Source organism: Oncorhynchus mykiss, chromosome 11 (genome assembly GCF_013265735.2).
Source record: "Oncorhynchus mykiss isolate Arlee chromosome 11, USDA_OmykA_1.1, whole genome shotgun sequence".
NCBI classification, from domain to species: Eukaryota; Metazoa; Chordata; class Actinopteri; order Salmoniformes; family Salmonidae; genus Oncorhynchus; species Oncorhynchus mykiss.
In genome coordinates, this window is record NC_048575.1 from 10516224 (window position 1) to 10539028 (window position 22805).

General features: G+C 43.3%; 1 protein-coding gene across 3 annotated transcripts in view; it reads left to right on the forward strand.

Annotated features, from left to right (window-relative positions):
• LOC110536547 (piezo-type mechanosensitive ion channel component 2) overlaps positions 1-22805 on the forward strand; it is a 228583-nt gene that overhangs the window by 120786 nt on the left and 84992 nt on the right. For all 3 annotated transcript variants that reach the window (XM_036934818.1, XM_036934819.1, XM_036934820.1), the window contains exons 6-7: positions 11638-12010; positions 12440-12653. In XM_036934818.1, coding sequence (XP_036790713.1) covers positions 11638-12010; positions 12440-12653 — 587 coding nt within the window. The remainder of the gene's footprint in view (positions 1-11637; positions 12011-12439; positions 12654-22805) is intronic.

Here is a 22805-nt window from a genome sequence, read left to right on the forward strand (position 1 = left end):
GCTGTGCGGCAGGGAGCTGTGCGGCGGTCCCAGGGAGCTGTGCGGCGGTCCCAGGGAGCTGTGCGGCGGTCCCAGGGAGCTGTGCGGCGGTCCCAGGGAGCTGTGCGGCAGGGAGCTGTGCGGCGGTCCCAGGGAGCTGTGCGGCAGTCCCAGGGAGCTGTGCGGCAGTCCCAGGGAGCTGTGCGGCGGTCCCAGGGAGCTGTGCGGCGGTCCCAGGGAGCTGTGCGGCAGGGAGCTGTGCGGCGGTCCCAGGGAGCTGTGCGGCGGTCCCAGGGAGCTGCGCGGCGGTCCCAGGGAGCTGCGCGGCGGTCCCAGGGAGCTGCGCGGCGGTCCCAGGGAGCTGCGCGGCGGTCCCAGGGAGCTGTGCGGCAGTCCCAGGGCTGCTTCACGCCCGGGTGCAGCTTAGAGGGACCATTGGTCAGAACCCCAACTAGCCAGGTGTCGGGTAGTAACCAAAAGGTCGCTGCTTCGAATCCCTTAGCCGACTAGGTGAAAAATCTGCCGTTGTGCACTTGAGCAATGCACGTAATTGCCTAATTGCTCCTGTAAGTCGCACTGATTAAGAGTGCCTGCTAAATTACTAAAATGTCAAAAATGTAAATGACTCGAGCAGGCCTAGAACCACAAGAACACAATCTTATGTAAACCTGCACAAATCCTCACCCGTGCAACATTAATCTTAAACTCCGTATTTGTGTTGCTGCGGGATGCCTGTTTTGCTCCCATTAACAATTCATTTGCATTCCAGCGGCAGAGAGACATCTGGTCATCATTAGTGTTTTCTGTGGTAGCGGCCGTGCTAGAGTTACCAGTCTCTCGTATGTTTCCCTCTCTCTCCTCTCTCTTCCCTCTCTCTATCTCTCTCCTCCCGCTCTCTCCTCTCTCTCCGCTCTATCTATCCTCTCTCTCTCTCTCTCTCTCCTCTCTTCTCTCTTACTCTCTCCTCTCTCTTTTCTCTCTCTCCTCTCTCCTCTCTCCTCTCTCTTCTCTCTCTCTCTCTCTCTCTCTCTCTCTCTCTCTCTCTCTCTCCTCCCTTCTCTCTTCTCTCTCTGCTCCCTTCTCTCTCTCCTCTCTTCTCTCTCTCCTCTCTCTCTCTCTTACTCTCTCTCTCTCTCTCTCTCTCCCCACTCTCTCTTTCTGCATGTATTTTCCTCTCCTCCTCTCATGTTCTGTTCTATCCTTTCCTAATTCCATGCCTCTATGCTTCTACGTTGGATAAGCCAAACATTAGGAACACTCATATTGAGTTGCACCCCCTTTCCCCTCATGGACTCTACAAGGTGTTGAAAATGTTCCACAGGGATGCTGGCTCATGTTGACTCCAACGCTTCCTACAGTTGTCAAGTTGGCTGGATGTCCTTTAGGTGGCGGACCATTCTTGATATACACAGGAAACACAGCAGGTTTGCAGTACTTAACACAAACCAGTGCACCTGCCACCTACTTCCATACCCCGTTTAAAGGCATTTAAATCTGTTGTCTTTCCCATTCGCCCTCTGAATGGCACACATACACAATCCATGTCTCAGTTGTCTCAAGGCTTAGAAACCAGTCTCCTCCCCTTCATCTACACTGATTGAAGTGGATTTTACAAGTGACATCAATAAGATATCATAGCTTTCACCTGGATTTGCCTGGTCAGTCTACATCATGGAAAGAGCAATGTTTTGTATACTCAGTGTATAGTCTCCCCTTATCTCCCATGTACGTCTTAACTCCTCTGTCTCCTCTCTCCCCTCCTCTCCTCCCTCCCCTCCTCTCCTCTGTCTACTCTCCTCTCTCCACTCCCCTGTCTACTCTCCTCTCTCCCCTCCCCTCCTCTCCTCTGTCTACTCTCCTATGTCCTCTCCTCCGTCTCATCTCCACTCTCCTCTCTCCCCTCCTTTCCTCTGTCTATTCTGCTCTCTCCTCTACTCTGCTCTCCTCTCCTCTGTCTCATCTCCCATCTCCTCTCTCCCCTCCTTTCCTCTGTCTATTCTGCTCTCTCCTCTACTCTGCTCTCCTCTCCTCTCCTCTGTCTCCCCTCTCCTCTCCTCTCTCCCCTGGTCTCCTCTGTCTACTCTCAACTCTCCTCTCTCCCCTCCTCTCCTCTGTCTCATCTCCCCTCTCTCCCTTCCACTCCTACATTTTTTCCATACATACATTTTCAATATGTGTATGTGTTCCCTGTGGGAATTGAACCCATGACCTTGGTGTCACTAGCACCACAGTCTTACCAACTGAGTCAAGCAGGACCACCAGATGTTGTTTTTCATAGGTTCCTTAGAAGCCTTTAACTTTGACCTCTGGGTATTTGTGACTTTACTAATAAACAAATTTACATGGAACATGTTTCCCTCTCTCCTCTCTCTCTCTCTCCCCTCTCTCTCTCTCTCTCTCTCTCTCTCTCTCTCTCTCCCCTCTCTCTCTCTCTCTCTCACCTCTCTCTCTCTCTCTCTCTCTCTCTCTCTCTCTCTCTCTCTCTCTCTCTCTCTCTCTCTCTCTCTCTCTCTCTCTCTCTCTCTCTCTCTCTCTCTCTCTCTCTCTCTCTCTCTTTTTACATTTACATGGCTGAGCAGCTGATTGGCTCCCGAATGCTTTTTGCGTGACGTTTCCATTGGGGTTTATATTTGTCATTTCTAAGGTACAAAACTGAGGCTTGTGGTTGTGGATATAGAATTGGACCCGGCCTTTGTGACCTCACTCGAGACGCCGGCACTCTACCTGCAATAAGTTTTTCACATCCTGAAAGTAACATTTTATTAAAGGTTTTTAGGGACAGAAAATACCCTGCAACGGAAATGTTATACATGTGCCTTTCTTATAACACATTTCTGTGTTCTATTCATGTGCTGTTCTATAAACCAATTGCTGTGTTCATGCAAGTGGCTGACTGTACAAATCCTCACTATCAGTAGCTGCAATTTGGCAGTATGCCACATTGTTTTGAGAACGAATGAAAGATATCTTAGTTTCAAGGTCTCAGCGTAGAGCCTTGTGAGGTGTTGGTCTGTCGCATCTTATGAACCAGTATTGGTCTGTCACATGATTGAAACAAAATGGTAATGATGAATTAATTATGCTAAACACATGCAAATATAACTTGTCTGTGTATAGCCATATATACGACAACTGCTGGGACTGCCCCAGGCAGAGCTCCTGATTGATATGTGTACTATGGTGCATTGAGTTGGTTGGAACCTCTCCAGATCGCTGACAATAAACAATCATTCATTTAAGATTGACTTCGGATACTAGGATTATCACCTCTTCATGTTGAAACATTTAAATCATGAATTGCAAAGTAGTTTGCATGAATGTAGACGGACAATATCCTTGGTCCGTTGAAAACGGAAGTTGACCTATCAACAACCAGGTATCCAACTAGTCATGCTACTGTACAGTGAACCGGCAGTAGCCTACCAGGGGGAGTGCTGATGACTAGACTGACTCCAACCCCCTTCGTCCTCTTACGGTGTGTAGTGATGTAACAGTGGGTGTGGCCTGTGGACAGACTGAGAGCCCGTTTGTGAGAGCCAGGAGTTAGAGGTGGAATCAGATCCCTCAGGAGGTTCATAAGAGAGCGGTTGGTTCGTTCGCTGCCTCCTCTGTTGAACATTGCGGTTTGAATCCCGCAGCTGCACGCTGCATGGGAGCAGTCGCCTCAGTTAAATAAATAGGGCTTCGTCAAACGCAACTTGTTCGATCATTTACGATACGCCGCTGACGATAGTGAGGAGATTACTGACTTTGGTGTTTTCCCCAGCGAGAAAGACTTGTTTGTTTTGCCCTGTGGAGATTTCACGATAGGGCGGTGAATGATCGCACAGAGCGCTCATTCATTGTGGCAGTGTGATACATATAGGGAAAATATGTAGCTAGGCAGATTTCACTTTTACCACGCAGGCCCATTTCCAATCAAATCAAATCAAATCAAATTTATTTATATAGCCCTTCGTACATCAGCTGATATCTCAAAGTGCTGTACAGAAACCCAGCCTAAAACACCAAACAGCAAGCAATGCAGGTGTAGAAGCACGGTGGCTAGGAAAAACTCCCTAGAAAGGCCAAAACCTAGGAAGAAACCTAGAGAGGAACCAGGCTATGTGGGATGGCCAGTCCTCTTCTGGCTGTGCCGGGTGGAGATTATAACAGAACATGGCCAAGATGTTCAAATGTTCATAAATGACCAGCATGGTCGAATAATAATAAGGCAGAACAGTTTAAACTGGAGCAACAGCACGGTCAGGTGGACTGGGGACAGCAAGGAGTCATCATGTCAGGTAGTCCTGGGGCATGGTCCTAGGACTCAGGTCCTCCGAGAGAGAGAAAGAAAGAGAGAATTAGAGAGAGCGCACTTAAATTCACACAGGACACCGAATAGGACAGGAGAAGTACTCCAGATATAACAAACTGACCCTAATAAACAACTAATTTGGCTGCTCTAAAATGATTTGTATTTTAGTTCTGTAATTGCTGACTCCAGTATAGATATTAAAACTGAGATTGCCTTGCTGTGGAGAGGATTTTAGATCGGTTGAACCACAGTTGAGTTTGCGGTTCCAACCACAGCTAACAAACCCCCCAAGACTCTTTGATCTCATGTTGGACTATTATACAGATGTCGGATCTTAATTTGATCACCCTGTTGCCGGAGAACATTCCTGCAATGCAGGACATTTTAAACGTGTAGTGTATTTGAGGTTTAAAAAAGCTTCTTTAGTTTGTAATTTCCATTTGGAAATTTCAGACTTGATTTTTCCTTACGGAAAATGGATAAACCCCTACAAAAATGTTTCTTAATTATAATCGACACAATTCACATTTGCTGTTGCTGCAGGATTATTTTCCTGCTGTAGAAAATTGGCTCAAATTAAGATCCTACATGTGTGCCAATATGTGCCATGAGAGACTAATGTTTTGAGGAAATTATACCAATTACTCTCAGATGACCACATGTGCCTACATGACAAAACTATTTTGAATAGTTTTGTTTTATAGCAATAATTTGCTTTTCCTGTATTCATAAATTGGTGATTTTACATCTAATTAGTTGTAAAATCACCAGATGGTGTAAAATCACCATCTAATTAGCTGTTTCTCTCACAAAATGTTTGTAGTTTTTCCCTCAAATTGTATTTATTATGATGAATATCAAACATTCCAGTATTCCAACACAGGGCCATTGAATTTCCTTTTTTGAGGTGTCTTACCCTTGGCGGCTATTTTTCTGAACCAGAAATAACATGTCTATGTGGTGTAGCCTTCATGTTGCTTTTGTTTCCCTGCCTGATGGGTTGGATTAGATTTCTTCAGAGTTACCCACATTTAAACAAATACACTTTACTATAGAATACTACAGCACTTACTATAGAATTATTTAGTAAACTGTAGTATACTGTAGAATACTATACTACACACTATAGTATACGTTGATCATGTGTAGTACTCACTATAGAATGTTGTAGTATATTTTAAAATGCTATAGTAAATACTACAGTATACTGCAGACCACAAAAACACTACAGTAAATACTACAGTAATGTCCGGAAAAACACTACAGTAATTACTAAAGTATATACTACAGTATTTCATTTGCATTTACTCTGCCCATTCCCCTCCACTTTAGTCCCAATTTGAGCCACACATAAGTGAGGAACCTACAGGCCAAGTGTAGACCATATATTGTGTTCTCTACAGGTTTTAAAAAGAGCAGAAGCTCTGAACTGTGCTTTTAGACCTAAGTCAGGGTATGGAAAATTTGCATTTTGAGTATTTTGTCCAGTAGGTTTTGTCAAGGACAAATTCCCTACTGCTATGTCAAAGATAATACAACAAAAACACTATAGCAATTAATAAAGTAATGTCCGCAAAAACACTGCAGTAAATAACACTGTATATTACAATCTGTAAAAATACTACAGTAATTACTATAGTATATATTACAGTTTTTTCTTACTACAGTATTTATACTATAGTAATAAAAAAAATATATATAATTTAATTTAACCTTTATTTAAACAAATTCTTACTTACAATGACACAAATATACTTTTTTTTTTTTATCTTGCTATGTTACGGATTTTTGCAAAGTATGTAGAAGCACAGGTGTGTTTAATTTGAATTTCCAGGTCATTTTAATTTGATACTACTCTTGAGTTTTACCGGTTTGTAAAATATTGTTTTTTTGTCACATAAATGGGATCCTACCTTGTGGTCATTTCTAGTGTTGAAAAATAAAAATGGCCTAAAACCTATGTATTTAAATAAGTAGGCTAGTCGTAATTACTGTGTAAATTCATATTGTTACAAAGTCACAAACAGGAAGGCCTATATATAAGTTGTTATTATTACTCGTCATTATTATTCACTGTGTATTTATATATATATATATTCACTACCGGTCAAACGTTTTAGACCTACTCATTCAGGGTTTTTCTTTCTTTTTTAAAACTTTTGTCTACGTTGTCGAATAATAGAGAAGACATTGAATGAGTACGTGTTCTAAAACTTTGGACTGGTAGTGTGTGTATATATATATTTTTGTTAAATCTTTAACTCTGCATTGTTGAAAAAGCACCCGTAAGTAAAGCATTTCACTGGTCGTCTTCAGCTGTTGCTAACAAAGCAGTTGATAAATAACATTTGATTTGATTTGAACTCCCTTTTTCTGTAAACAAAGCAGTTGATAAATAACATTTGATTTGATTTGAACTCCCTTTTTCTGTAAACAAAGCAGTTGATAAATAACATTTGATTTGATTTGAACTCCCTTTTTCTGTAAACAAAGCAGTTGATAAATAACATTTGATTTGATTTGAACTCCCTTTTTCTGTAAACAAAGCAGTTGATAAATAACATTTGATTTGATTTGAACTCCCTTTTTCTGTAAACAAAGCAGTTGATAAATAACATTTGATTTGATTTGAACTCCCTTTTTCTGTAAACAAAGCAGTTGATAAATAACATTTGATTTGATTTGAACTCCCTTTTTCTGTAAACAAAGCAGTTGATAAATAACATTTGATTTGATTTGAACTCCCTTTTTCTGTAAACAAAGCAGTTGATAAATAACATTTGATTTGATTTGAACTCCCTTTTTCTGTAAACAAAGCAGTTGATAAATAACATTTGATTTGAACTCCTTTTTCTGAAGTTGGTTTCTAAATTTGACATTTGAAGTACATACTATACGATAAGAACGTGTAAACTGATGCATCTACCACAGTTATAGTCTGAGTCAGCTAGTCTGCTTAGTGCTTTTGAAGTGAAGCCCACATTCTGTCTCGTCTCCAGCGTCCCACACCTAATCTCATTTCTCTTAATGCTCATCCATCCTGTTCTGTCCCAGGATATTCATTTATGTTCCCCTAACCTTGTTAGGAGAGTCTGTCGCCTAACGCATGTCACTTTATCATCTAATGTACAGACAAACTGGCTAATAATTAGTCTTTATGTGCATTTGAAATGCAGCTGTTCACATTGTGTATTGTTTGTGAATGGGAGAAGGATAACAACATGTACAGTATACTGTATATAGTACACAGACTGGATATGTACAGAAAGTATTCACACCCCTTGACTTTTTTTCACATTTTGTTGTGTTACAGCATGAATTTAAAATGGATCACATTTAGATTTGTTGTCACTGGTCTACACATAATACCTCATCATGTCAAAGTGGAGTTATGTTTTATTTTTATTTTTTACTAATTAATAAAAAATGAAAAGCTGTAAAGCTGTACATGTGCTTAACAAGCCACATAACAAGTTACATGGACTCACTCTGTGTGCAATAATAGTGTTTAACATAATTTTTGAATGACTACCTCATCTCTGTACCCCACATATACAATAGGTTATAGGTTATTATCTGTAGGTTCTCTCAGTCGAGCAGTGAATTTCAAACACAGATTCAACCACAAAGACCAGGAAGGTTTTAACAATGCAAAGAAGGGCACCTATTGGTAGATGGGTAAAAAAAAATCAGACCTTTGAGCATGATGAAGTTATTAATTACACTTTAAATGGTTTATCAATACACCCAGTCACTACAAAGATACAGGCATCTTTCATAATTCAGTTGCCAGAGAGGAAGGAAACCGCTCAGGGAATTCACCATGAAGCCAATGGAGACTTTAAAACAGTAACAGAGTTTAATGGTTGTGATAGGAGAAAACTGAGGATGGATCAACAACATTGTAGTTACTCTACAATACTAACCTAATTGACAGAGTGAAAGAAGGGAGCCTGTACAGAATAGAAATACTCCAGAACATGCATCCTGCAACAAGCAGGGTATGTGAGCAGAGCGGAGCTGGAACGGAGCTGGAAGCAGAGCGAGTAGCAGAGTGTGACCAATTTAACTGGAACAGAGCGAGTAGCAGAGTGTGATCAATTTAACTGGAACAGAGCGAGTAGCAGAGTGTGACCAATTTAACTGGAACAGAGCGAGTAGCAGAGTGTGGCCAATTTAACTGGAACAGAGCAGGTAGCAGAGTGTGACCAATTTAACTGGAACAGAGCGAGTAGCAGAGTGTGGCCAATTTAACTGGAACAGAGCGAGTAGCAGAGTGTGACCAATTTAACAGGAACAGAGTGAGTAGCAGAGTGTGACCAATTTGACTGGAACAGAGCGAGTAGCAGAGTGTGGTCAATTTAACTGGAACAGAGCGAGTAGCAGAGTGTGACCAATTTAACTGGAACAGAGCGAGTAGCAGAGTGTGACCAATTTAACTGGAACAGAGCGAGTAGCAGAGTGTGACCAATTTAACTGGAACAGAGCGAGTAGCAGAGTGTGACCAATTTGACTAGAGTGTGGAGCAAGTAGCAGAATGTGACCAATTTAACTGGAACAGAGCGAGTAGCAGAGTGTGACCAATTTAACTGGAACAGAGCGAGTAGCAGAGTGTGACCAATTTAACTGGAACAGAGCGAGTAGCAGAGTGTGACCAATTTAACTGGAACAGAGCGAGTAGCAGAGTGTGACCAATTTAACTGGAACAGAGCGAGTAGCAGAGTGTGACCAATTTAACTGGAACAGAGCGAGTAGCAGAGTGTGACCAATTTAACTGGAACAGAGCGAGTAGCAGAGTGACCAATTTGACTAGAGTGTGGAGCAAGTAGCAGAGTGTGACCAATTTAACTGGAACAGAGCGAGTAGCAGAGTGTGACCAATTTAACTGGAACAGAGCGAGTAGCAGAGTGTGACCAATTTAACTGGAACAGAGCGAGTAGCAGAGTGTGACCAATTTAACTGGAACAGAGCGAGTAGCAGAGTGTGACCAATTTAACTGGAACAGAGCGAGTAGCAGAGTGTGACCAATTTGACTGGAACAGAGCGAGTAGCAGAGTGTGGCCAATTTAACTGGAACAGAGCGAGTAGCAGAGTGTGGCCAATTTAACTGGAACAGAACGAGTAGCAGAGTGTGACCAATTTAACTGGAACAGAGCGAGTAGCAGAGTGTGACCAATTTGACTAGAGTGTGGAGCTAGTTCCCCAAAGGTTGAAGCATCTGCCTTCTTGCCCGTTTCCAATTTCGCTCCAGTAGCGCTCACTTCACAAGCTCAGGGCATGCCCGGCCCAGCATGCATTTGTAGTCTATTTGTGTGCTGTTATAGCCCCTTGCTTTAGCTACTGTCATGGAGTTCACTAAATATAAAAACACACAGGTGAAAAATCAAGCTTAATCATGCATTTTTTTGTTTAATTTGTATTTAGTTTGCACGATTTATAGACTATAATGATATAACACAACAAAATGTTGAATACGTGTTGGGGTATGAATACTTTCTGAAGGCACTGTAAAAGCAATGACGCAATGGCAACATCTGTTGAACTCCAGGGGATTTATGCTACGAATATACATAATAACCTGCTCATCTTTCCCCTGTGTGTTATTTCCATCATATGGCCTGATATGAACGGCTGCTATTAACTGAACTTTATTAAATGCAATGTGATGTACACTATAGCTCATGGCTCATGTAAACCAGAATGTTAACCATTTGCAATTTATTGACATCCATGTGCCTTTTTCCTGGTTTGCACGATAGCAGTCTTCTAATATAATTGCTATATAAATCCAAATGCACTGGCTGATGTTTAGTGAACAGTGCTGGTCTGCTGCATTGCAGGCAGTCGTTAGAGTGGGTTTAATCCTTTTGTGCAATAAAAAGAGACAACTGGCTGAAATGGTCGTTAAACGTGTGGTCTGGAGTACGGTCCTGCTGAATGTCACTGTCAAGCAGACCGCTAATCTCTCATTAATAATTACAATGGGACGTAACTCCTGGGACCCTCCTTAACCCTTACCAGCAGTTTTACTGCAACATGGTTCTGCAGCAAATGCTTAACAGGGTTATTAGCACAGCTCTAGTGTCTCACTCTCAACACACAAACACTCAAAGTATCATATTGGGTACACACTATACTATGACTTCTGTGGAATTGAGTTCTCTCAACAAAGCAGAGCATCTCAGCAAAACAGGGCTACTAAGAAAATACATTTATACTCAACAAAGCAGGGCTACTCAGCAAAGCAGGGCTACTCAGCAAAGCAGGGCTACTAAGAAAATACATTTATACTCAACAAAGCAGGGCTACTCAGCAGATACGTTTCCTCTCATCAAAGCAGGGCTACTCAACAAGGCCGTTTCTACTCAACGAGGCAGGGTGCCGTTTCTACTCAACGAGGCAGTGTGTCGTTTCTACTCCACGAGGCAGGGTGCTGTTTCTAATCATTGAGGCAGGGTGTCATTTCTACTCGATGAGGCAGGGTGTCGTTTCTACTCAATGAGGCAGGGTGTCATTTCTACTCGATGAGGCAGGGTGTCGTTTCTACTCAACGAGGCAGGGGGCTGTTTCTACTCAACGAGGCAGGGTGATGTTTCTAATCAACGAGGCAGGGTGCTGTTTCTACTCAATGAGGCAGGGTGCTGTTTCTACTCAATGAGGTAGGGTGCCGTTTCTAATCAACGAGGCAGGGTGTCGTTTCTACTCAATGAGGCAGGGTGCTGTTTCTACTCAATGAGGTAGGGTGCCGTTTCTAATCAATGAGGCAGGGTGTCGTTTCTACTCAATGAGGCAGGGTGCTGTTTCTACTCAACGAGGCAGGGTGCTGTTTCTAATCAACGAGGCAGGGTGCTGTTTCTCATCAACGAGGCAGGATGCTGTTTCTAATCAATGAGGCAGGGTGCTGTTTCTCATCAATGAGGCAGGGTGCTGTTTCTCATCAACGAGGCAGGGTGCTGTTTCTAATCAACGAGGCAGGGTGCTGTTCCTAATCAACGAGACAGGGTGCTGTTTCTACTCAACGAGGCAGGGTGCTGTTTCTACTCAATGAGGCAGGGTGCTGTTTCTACTCAACGAGGCAGGGTGCTGTTTCTAATCAATGAGGCAGGGTACTGTTTCTCATCAACGAGGCAGGATGCTGTTTCTAATCAACGAGGCAGGGTGCTGTTTCTACTCAATGAGGCAGGGTGCTGTTTCTCATCAACGAGGCAGGGTGCTGTTCCTAATCAATGAGGCAGGGTGCTGTTTCTAATCAATGAGGCAGGGTGCCGTTTCTAACAAGGCAGGGTAAAGGCCCCAGCTACAGGGTGTACATGTGATTAACTTCTGCGTTGATACTGATTGTATTCATCTTCTTTCCCCAGGAAAAGAAGGAAGAGGAGGTTGAGAAAGAGGAGGGGAAAAAGGAGGAGGAGGTTGAGAAAGAGGAGGGGGAAAAGGAAGAGGAGGTTGAGAAAGAGGAGGGGAAAAAGGAGGAGGAGGTTGAGTTGGAGGAGGACGACCTGATGTTCGAGGAGGACTTTGAGACGGGCGAGGATGGAGATGGAGAGATGACTGGGGATGAGGTGGAGGAGGGAGTAGAGGGGCAAGAAGGGGATGGAGAAGTAGAGGAGGAGAGCACCAAGATGAAGATCCTTCGTCAGATAGCGGCGATGGCATCCAAAGTCAAGGAGATCATTGGGAATCTTATTACCACTGCAGGGAAAGTAGTGGTCACCATTCTACTGGGCCTTACAGGTAAGTGCCCTCACTCAAACGAATGACTGGCAATCCACAATTTATCATCAGAGCAGTTTAATTACTCCATTTGTAATTTGCTTAAATTGACATGATTGAATCCCTGATTTAATTTATAAAAATTTTACATACAGTGTAAATATTCAAATTTTCAATATTTGTATTAAGACAATACAATTAAATCTCCCCACACATCTATTGTAGATTATCAGAATGAACCTTGTTTCCCAAAGACTTTCTGAATGTTTAACTTCCTGTCCTGAAATACTGAAATTACCAATTGTGTTGGGATTTTTCACACTCGAGTGTGAAATGTACGAATCAGAGATGAGACGTAAAGGTTTAATACAATGCATGCTTCTCCATCCAGTCTCACAGAGGGTGTTCCATGAATCACTATGTCCCCACTCTGCTTCTGTGCTGTTCCAGGCATCATGCTGCCCTCCCTGACCTCTGCGGTCTACTTCTTCACCTTCCTGGGCCTGTGTACCTGGTGGTCCTTCTGTCGGACATTCCGCCCGCTCATCTTCAGCTGTCTGTGTGTCCTCATGGCCATCTTCAGCGCTGGTCACCTGGTGACTCTCTACCTCTACCAGTTCCAGTTCTTCCAGGAGCTCATCCCACCCGGGGATAGCTACGCCAGGTGTGTGTGTGTGTGTGTGTGTGTGTGTGTGTGTGTGTGTGTGTGTGTGTGTGTGTGTGCGTGTGCGTGTGCGTGTTTTCATGTAGTTTCAAGGGCAATGCACATGCATCATCCATATAAAGTAACCCCCATTGCATTACATCTGCTTACAGGATCGTTTTGAATCGCAGCATATCAGCATAACATCGTCAGTGTGTAATTCTCTAGATTAGGAATACAAGAACACAGAGGCTGACTGAGGCTCTGACGGTGACCAATATTATTACCCCAAACACATGTGGCTAGGGGGGGAAAAAGACCACCAAATCTAACCTAGCAATCCAATCAAGTGTCAACGTCTGAGCCAATTGCATGTCAGAGTGGGTGTCAGGTGTCCGTCTATTGGTTTTGGTCCTAAATTACGATCCGACCATGAGAGCGGTGGTATTTCTTGTGGAAGAGATTGCTTGTGTCAAGTTGAAAGGGTGAAGATGCATCTCTTTCTCTCTCTCTCTCTCTCTCTCTCTCTCTCTCTGTCTCTCTCTCTCTCTGTCTCTCTCTCTCTCTCTCTCTCTCTCTCTCTCTCTCTTTCTCTCTCTCTCTCTCTCTCTCTCTCTGTCTCTCTCTCTCTCTCTCTCTGTCTCTCTCTCTCTCTCTCTCTCGCTCTCTCTCTCTCTCTCTCTCTCTCTCTCTCTCTCTCTCTCTCTTTCTCCTTTTTCCTCACCTCTCTTTTCTTTCACTATATTTAAAAAAAAGAAAGGTAGAGGAATTCCTATGAAAAGCATCACAGGGAGCTGTCAGTGGGTGGTACACCTTTAAGATTTCCTCTGCTCCAGACAACACACAACAATGTGTTTGACATCTGCTGGAGGCCGTAGATCATGGTGTATTTCATCTGGCCCCGGTATCAGCGCTCAGCCCAACTGAGCAAAGGAGAACTTCACAGCAAAGGGTGATTTTTGAACAGGAATAGCAGTTGGGATGTTGTCATGCCCTGCGAATGTTGTGTTTTGTGTGGAGTGGAGTTGAACTTGATATTGGCCAAGAGGTTATTTGGACGTAGTTGAGCTTAATTTATAGAGACGTAAATTAAGGTTGTCAAGGAATAATATGACATTGCTTGTTGTTGTTTTTTAAAATCTTTTATAGAGGCTATTTACAGAACTATTTCCTCTGGTAGTGCTCCTGAGCCAAAAGGTGTCCCCCAAATAAACCAAGGATTGTGTGGTTACAAGTGTTAAGAAATTGATAAATATTATATCATACACTAACATTCAAAAGTTTGGGGTCACTTGGTAATGTCCTTGTTTTTGAAAAAAAGAAGCACAAAAAAATGTGTCCATTAAAATAACATCAAATTGATCAGAAATACAGTGTAGACATTGTTAATGTTGTAAATGACTATTGTAGCTGGAAACTTTTGTTGCTGGAAATGGCAGATTTTTTATGTAATACAGTATCTACATAGGCGTACAGAGGCCCATTATCAGCAACCATCACTCCTGCGTTCCAATGGCATGTTGTTTTAGATAATCCAGGTTTAACATTTTAAAACGCTAATTGATCAATAGAAAATCCTTTTGCAATTATGTTAGCACAGCTGAAAACTGTTGTTCTGATTAAAAAAGCAATAAAACTGGCCTTCTTTAGACTTGTTGAGCATCTGGAGCATCAGCATTTGTGGGTTCGATTACAGGCTCAAAATGGCCAGAAACAAAGCACTTTCTTCTGAAACTCATCAGTCTATTCTTGTTCTGAGAAATGAAGGCTATTCCATGTGAGAAATTGCCAAGAAACTGAAGATCTCGTACAATGCTGGGTACTACTCCCTTCACAGAACAGCACAAACTGGCTCTAACCAGAATATAAAGAGGAGTGGGAGGGCCAAACTGAGCAAGAGGACAAGTACATTGGAGTGTCTAGCTTGAGAAACAGACGCCTAACAAGTTTTCAACTGGCAGCTTCAATAAATAGTACCCTCAAAACACCAGTCTCAACATCAACAGTGAAGAGGCGACTCCAGGATGCTGGCTTTCTAGGCAGAGTTGCAAAGAAAAGGTCATATCTCAGACTAGCCAATAAAAATAAAATGTTAAGATGGTTAAAAGAACACAGACACTGGACAGAGTGGCCAGCACAGTCACCGAATCTCAACCCTGTTGAGCTTTTGTGGAATCAGCTTGACCGTATGGTATGTAAGAAGTGCACATCAAGCCAATCCAACTTGTGGGAGGTGCTTCAGGAAGCATGGAGTGAAATCTCTTTAGATTACCTCAACATTTTGACAACTAGAATGCCAAAGGTCTGCAAGGCTGTAAATGCTGCAAATGGAGGATTCTTTGACGAAAGCAAAGTTTGAAGGACACAATCATTTTTTCAATTAAAAATCATTATTTATAACCTTGTCAACATCTTGACTATATTTCCTATTTATTTTGCAACTCATTTCATATATGTTTTCATGGAAAACAAGAATGTATGACCCCAAACTTCTGTATGACCCCAAACGTTTGAACAGTAGTGTATGTGCATTTGAACTTTACATGCAACACTAAAGCCAGCATTTAAGGTAAAGAATAAGCAACTAAACAGCCTATTTAAAGCGGCAATCAGCAGTTTAAATAAAAAAAAGGATAGTCCCCGCCCCTCTTTAGGTAAAAACTATTGGGATTTGGGCTGGAGAAATGTAACCACTCTCAAATTCAAAGACAGAGCTATGGATACAAGGACTGACCATCCATGATATCAACATGATCATTTTAACCCTGTTTGTTTCCATGTATATAGTGTTTGTTTACATGTACATGTACCAATGTTTGCAAACATTGGAGTATCATTTTGGGTTCTGATTGGGGTATGACAGTTGAACTAAGGTCATAGGCATTTGTAAGTGCTATTCTTCAATAATCAAATGGGATCAATAGATAAAGGGAGGGAAGGAAACAATGATGACGATATGAGATATCAGACCAAACCTCCAGTTATAACTCTTAAAGTATTTTATAAATGTACTGCACTTTGTCTCTATGTGCATAGAATTTAGCATTTGAGATTATACATTTGATTTCATATGTGACATTTCCTGATGGAGGAAAGCAGATTGAGGACCAGTCGAATCACTTAAAATTTCACAACCGAGAGATTATTCTCAAAGGTACGGATCATATACTTAATGACGTCATTCTAGGGCCTCCTGAGCGGCGCGGTGGTCTAAGGCACTGCATCTCAGCTGTGCCACTAGAGATCCTGGTTCGAGTCCAGGCTCTGTCGCAGACGGCCGTGCATGGGAGACCCATGGCGCGGTGCACAGTTGGCCTAGCGTGGTTAGGGGATGGTTTGGCCGGCAGGGATGTCTTGTCCCATCGCAGTCTAGCGACTCCTGTGACGGGTCGGGCTCATGCATGCTGACACGGTCGCCAGGTGTACGGTGTTTCCTCTGACACATTAGTGTTCCTGTTTAAGCGAGCAGTTATTATTTGATTACTTATAACCGCAGAGCAACAGGAAACTACCATAGAGTAATTGGATGGTTGAATGTGTCCCAACTAATCATTGCATTTCAATAAGATCTTAGTTCATTAAGTATTGTTTATTTATTTATTTTAAAATCATCGCTGTCTAATAAATCAGTGTGTGTGTTAATTTCATGAAAATAGTCTTATAATGTGGGCGTGTTTATACACATTTTTATATATTTACATACACAGCTCTGATTGGCGGATAGGATCATCTAGACTCTAGAGACCACCCAAATAAAAGATGACTGAATAATCAGATCAGATTAGATTGTGATGTAATGCTTTGGGCCAAAAACTCCATTCCACCTGAACAGGTGGAAATTCCAGCCATTTTTTTCCCACAAGCTCTTACACCAAAAGGGCATTGTCATAATTTTCACAATTTCATAGTGTTATTTTGACCTCATAGTATGTATATATAGGCTATCATCGGTATCTCGCCCCTCATCTCCCTTCACACGCTGTCCCCTTATTAGGCCCTGTCGTTCCACATAGTTCAGAATACCTCTACCCTATACACCATCCTATCAACTAATACCTCTACCCTATATGCCATTACACCATCACCCTCCCCCCCAAAAAAAGCACTCCCACCATGCACCCTGTGACCCAACCGGACCCTCCATCCAGCCCCTGTCAAGGCCCAGAGAGAGCCAGACCAGTTAGAGGTGGCACAGGCCAGCCATCCGGCCCAGCTCCGGCTCCCCTCCGTTCCACAGACCCAGGTGGTTCTCATTACGCCGGCCCATTCTTGGCCCTGAAATTACACAGCTGGTTTCAGGGAACTTCACATGAATTGTGGGAGCGAGAAAGAAAAATCAACGTTTTTAGAGAGAGAGAGAGAGAGAGAGAGAGACGAGCAGAGCAGAGGTCAGGCTCAGAGCTCCTGCATTTTTCAGCATTTTCTTTAAAAAAGATAGATTAGGAGTTAGATAAACTTGGATTTTTTGTCAGGAACACATACTGGATTCTACCCTCTTCAACATAACCCCTACTTCAAATCAAAACTTAAAACCTACAACCTGATTTTGGACGGAATTACGGAATCACCTGGAAAGTTCACAACTACCAAGGATTTATTACCCTATACAACAAATTCTCTGGAAAACAACAGAAACCTGAAAACACCATCCAACTTGGAACTGAGTGAGTAATGTTTAGTCTGAAACAATATTTTATTTCCAAAAGCCAAGAAGAAAAATACACAACATTACTTTATAAGGACTGAATTCTAACATAATTCTACCAAGCTTGATACAGCTTCAACTAGCACTGACGTGTCAAGTGAGAGGTGTCAAAGCCCATTAGCCCAACAATGGCAGGAGAGTCACACAGTCTACCCCAACCAAATGGAGAGGCCTTAGAAGCTCCCTCCCGCTGTTCAGAGGTAATTAAAATACAGTACCCTTTGCATGTAAAGAATGATAAGGCAAGAAAAGACCACAAGAAGAAGCTCCTTATGGAAAATCAAGAAACACTTTTTGCTGACTATTACAAGAATGGGAACATCAGCAACCTTATCTTCCACACAAACCATCCCCTGGCATGGCACAGTGCCATATTAGCACACTACCCCTTTGTTAAGAGAGGGGGGGTTAACGAGGGGTGGAAACTCAGAATACTTGATAACGGGGACTCTGAGTTAAGTAATATAAATATCTATAAATCCAGAACAATAATGGTACAGAGTAACCACAAACAGTTTCAGCTGGACTTTCACCTAATCAAAGAATTAGCCCAGCAGGAGAAGATCTCCCTTGATAAAGATACCCCCACACCGAGCGGGTCAGACCAGACCTCTTCATTATGTAACCCCACAGATGAGCAACCCCCAGCGGAGAGTCAACCTCCCAGCACAGATTACCACTCCCTCATTGAAATGAAGGACAAATTCACCCAGCTGGAGGTAAGGCAGGTGGAGCTGGAACAGCAGGTGATTACACTTCAGTCAGCACAGACCCAGACAACAGTCCAGCACAACAACAGCCCCTTAACCAGACCCAGAGAGCTGGAGGTGGACAGAGACATATCTGCCCTTTGGACAGTGGTGAGACAAATACAACAGGAGAAAGAGGAGCAGAACAGAGCACTAGAGGAGAGTATCAGACTGCTGGTGGAGGAGTGGTTGAGGGGGATGGAGGAGAGGGTGAGGGGGATGGAGGAGAAGTTGAGGGGGACGGCGTGTGACAGAGAACAACCCACTAGAGAGGTGGCCACCCCCACAGAGAAGCCAGCAGAACAGCCCACCTCAGCACCCAACAAAAGTCTCGACACCACAGCAGAACAGTCCACACCAGACCCTGACCATAGAGTCGACACCACAGCAGAACAGTCCACACCAGACCCTGACCATAGAGTCGACATCACAGCAGAACAGACAAATGAAGAACCCCAAGCCCAGAGGCTCTCACCCCCTCTGAGCACCCCCCCTGTCAGCCACCCTGATAGCCCTTTTGACAACCCCCCCACACCCACTGAGGACAAACACAAGACACAGATTGTGCTACTTATGGACTCAAATGGGAAATATATAGAAGAAAAAAAACTTTTTTCCAAACACAGTGTGTCTAAACTCTGGTGTCCAAACACCCAGCGCGCCCTAGACCTTCTGTCTGAGGCCAAACTAGGCTCACCCAGCCACATAATAATACACACAGGCACAAACGACCTGAGAGCACAGCAGGAAAGAGTGGCCACAGCACTGAAGGGAGTGATTGAAAAGGCTTCTTCTACTTTCCCCAACGCACAAGTGGTTATCTCTACCCTGCTACCACGAAAAGACTTCCACCCTGCCACAATACAGCGGGTAAATGCAAGTATTTCCCGTGACTGTGCCTCAAAACCAAACGTTTTCCTGGCCCACCACTCCACCCTGGACTTGAACAGCCTCTATGACCAGGTCCACCTCTACAAGGCAGCAGTGCCCATATTTGCCCGAACTCTAAAGGACATCGCTCTCAAACGTATCCCCAACACTTCACACAGGAGCAACAGATCAATAGACACCCCATCCAGACCAGCGAGACACCCTCCCAGATCTGCAGGACCCCCCCCTGGACCTACACATAGAGGACCCACGCCAAGAGGAATTACATCCAGACCACAGTACACCCAGACACATCCACACCCCCACCCCAACCAATCAACACCCCCCCACGTCAACCATGCCCACACCCCATTTAGGCCCCCTCCGATCAGACCTATGCCACTCCTGCCCACCCCATGCACCCCACCCCCGCAAAGAGGGCCTCAACATGGAAGCCACACATACGCCCAGGTAGTGAGCGGGCAAACAGTCCCAACCCCCACTCTCACACTCGCCCAAGCCAATGGCATGTACCAGATGCTCAGCAGGCTCTGCTCACACTTACTGGCCTGAGGCCAAACCACGACCAACAACATTGGACACTCTATGGAACAAAAAGCCTTCTCTATATTATCCTGGAATATCCAAGGCCTGAGGTCATCTGCCTTTGGCCTAAAGAGCAGAAACCCGGACTTCACCAAAGAAATCGGTAATACAGACATTGTCATCCTGCAAGAAACCTGGTATAGAGGAGACGGACCCACTAGTTGCCCTCTAGGTTACAGAGAGCTGGTAGTCCCATCCACCAAACTACCAGGTGTGAAACAGGGAAGGGACTCAGGGGGTATGCTAATTTGGTATAGAGCAGACCTAACTCACTCCATTAAATTAATCAAAACAGGAACATTCTACATTTGGCTAGAAATTCAAAAGGAAATTATCCTAACAGAGAAAAATGTCCTCCTGTGTGCTACCTATATCCCCCCACTAGAATCCCCATATTTTAATGAAGACAGCTTCTCCATCCTGGAGGGGGAAATCAATCATTTCCAGGCCCAGGGACATGTACTAGTCTGTGGCGACCTAAATGCCAGAACCGGACAAGAACCTGACACCCTCAGCACACAGGGGGACAAACACCTGCCTGGAGGTGACAGCATTCCCTCCCACATATGCCCCCCTAGGAACAACTATGACAACATAACCAACAAAAACGGGTCACAACTCCTGCAGCTCTGTCGCACGCTGGGTATGTACATAGTCAACGGTAGGCTTCGAGGGGACTCCTATGGTAGGTACACCTATAGCTCATCTCTTGGCAGTAGTACTGTAGACTACTTTATCACTGACCTCAACCCAGAGTATCTCAGAGTGTTCACAGTCAGCCCACTGACACCCCTATCAGACCACAGCAAAATCACAGTCTACTTAAACAGAGCAATACTCAATCATGAGGCATCAAAGCCAAAGGAACTGAGTAACATTAAGAAATGCTATAGATGGAAGGAATGCAGTTTGGAAACCTACCAAAAAACAATTAGGCAACAACAAATTCAATCCCTTTTAGACAATTTCCTGGGTAAAACGTTCCGCTGTAATAGTGAAGGTGTAAACTTGGCAGTAGAAAATCTTAACAGTATATTTGACCTCTCAGCTTCCCTATCAAATCTAAAAATCTCAAATAGAAAACCGAAGAAAATTAACAATAATGACAAATGGTTTGATGAAGAATGCAAAAATCTAAGAAAGAAATTGAGAAACCAGTCCAACCAAAAACATAGAGACCTACGAGAGTCTACGCCTTCACTATGGTGAATCACTAAAACAATACAGAAATACACTACGGAAAAAGAAGGAACAGCATGTCAGAAATCAGCTCAATGCATTTGAAGAATCCATAGACTCTAACCACTTCTGGGAAAATTGGAAAACACTAAACAAACAACAACATGAAGAATTATCTATCCAAAATGGAGATGTATGGGTAAACCACTTCTCCAATCTTTTTGGCTCTATAACAAAGAATAAAGAGCAAAAACATATACATGATCAAATACAGATCTTAGAATCAACTATTAAAGACTACCAGAACCCACTGGATTCTCCAATTACATTGAATGAGTTACAGGACAAAATAAAAACCCTCCAACCCAAAAACGCCTGTGGTGTTGATGGTATCCTCAATGAAATGATCAAATATACAGACAACAAATTCCAATTGGCTATACTAAAACTCTTTAACATCATACTTAGCTCTGGCATCTTCCCCAATATTTGGAACCAAGGACTGATCACCCCAATCCACAAAAGTGGAGACAAATTTGACCCCAATAACTACCGTGGAATATGTAACCTTGGGAAAATCCTCTGCATTATTATTAACAGCAGACTCGTACATTTCCTCAATGAAAACAATGTACTGAGCAAATGTCAAATTGGCTTTTTACCAAATTACCGTACAACAGACCATGTATTCACCCTGCACACCCTAATTGACAACCAAACAAACCAAAACAAAGGCAAAGTCTTCTCATGCTGTGTTGATTTCAAAAAAGCCTTCGACTCAACCTGGCAGGAGGGTCTGCTATACAAACTGATGGAAAGTGGTGTTGGGGGTAAAACATACGACATTATAAAATCCATGTACACAAACAACAAGTGTGCGGTTAAAATTGGCAAAAAACACACACATTTCTTCACACAGGGTCGTGGGGTTAGACAGGGATGCAGCTTAAGCCCCACCCTCTTCAACATATATATCAACGAATTGGCGCGGGCACTAGAAAAGTCTGCAGCACCCGGCCTCCCCCTGCTAGAATCCGAAGTCAAATGTCTGCTGTTTGCCGATGATCTGGTGCTTCTGTCACCAACCAAAGAGGGCCTACAGCAGCACCTAGATCTTATGCACAGATTCTGTCAGACCTGGGCCCTGACAGTAAATCTCAGTAAGACCAAAATAATGGTGTTCCAAAAAAGGTCCAGTCACCAGGACCACAAATACAAATTCCATCTAGACACTGTTGCCCTAGAGCACACAAAAAACTATACATACCTTGGCCTAAACATCAGCGCCACAGGTAACTTCCACAAAGCTGTGAACGATCTGAGAGACAAGGCAAGAAGGGCATTCTATGCCATCAAAAGAAACATAAATTTCAACATACCAATTAGGATTTGGCTAAAAATACTTGAATCAGTCATAGAGCCCATTGCCCTTTATGGTTGTTAGGTCTGGGGTCCGCTCACCAACCAAGACTTCACAAAATGGGACAAACACCAAATTGAGACTCTGCACGCAGAATTCTGCAAAAAATATCCTCCGTGTACAACGTAGAACATCAAATAATGCATGCAGAGCAGAATTAGGCCGATACCCACTAATTATCAAAATCCAGAAAAGAGCCGTTAAATTCTACAACCACCTAAAAGGAAGCGATTCACAAACCTTCCATAACAAAGCCATCACCTACAGAGAGATGAACCTGGAGAAGAGTCCCCTAAGCAAGCTGGTCCTGGGGCTCTGTTCACAAACACAAACACACCCTACAGAGCCCCAGGACAACAGCACAATTAGACCCAACCAAATCATGAGAAAACAAAAAGATAATTACTTGACACATTGGAAAGAATTAACAAAAAAACAGAGCAAACTAGAATGCTATTTGGCCCTAAACAGAGAGTACACAGGGGCAGAATACCTGACCACTGTGACTGACCCAAAATTAAGGAAAGCTTTGACTACGTACAGACTCAGTGAGCATAGCCTTGCTATTGAGAAAGGCCGCCATAGGCAGACATGGCTCTCAAGAGAAGACAGGCTATGTGCTCACTGCCCACAAAATGAGGTGG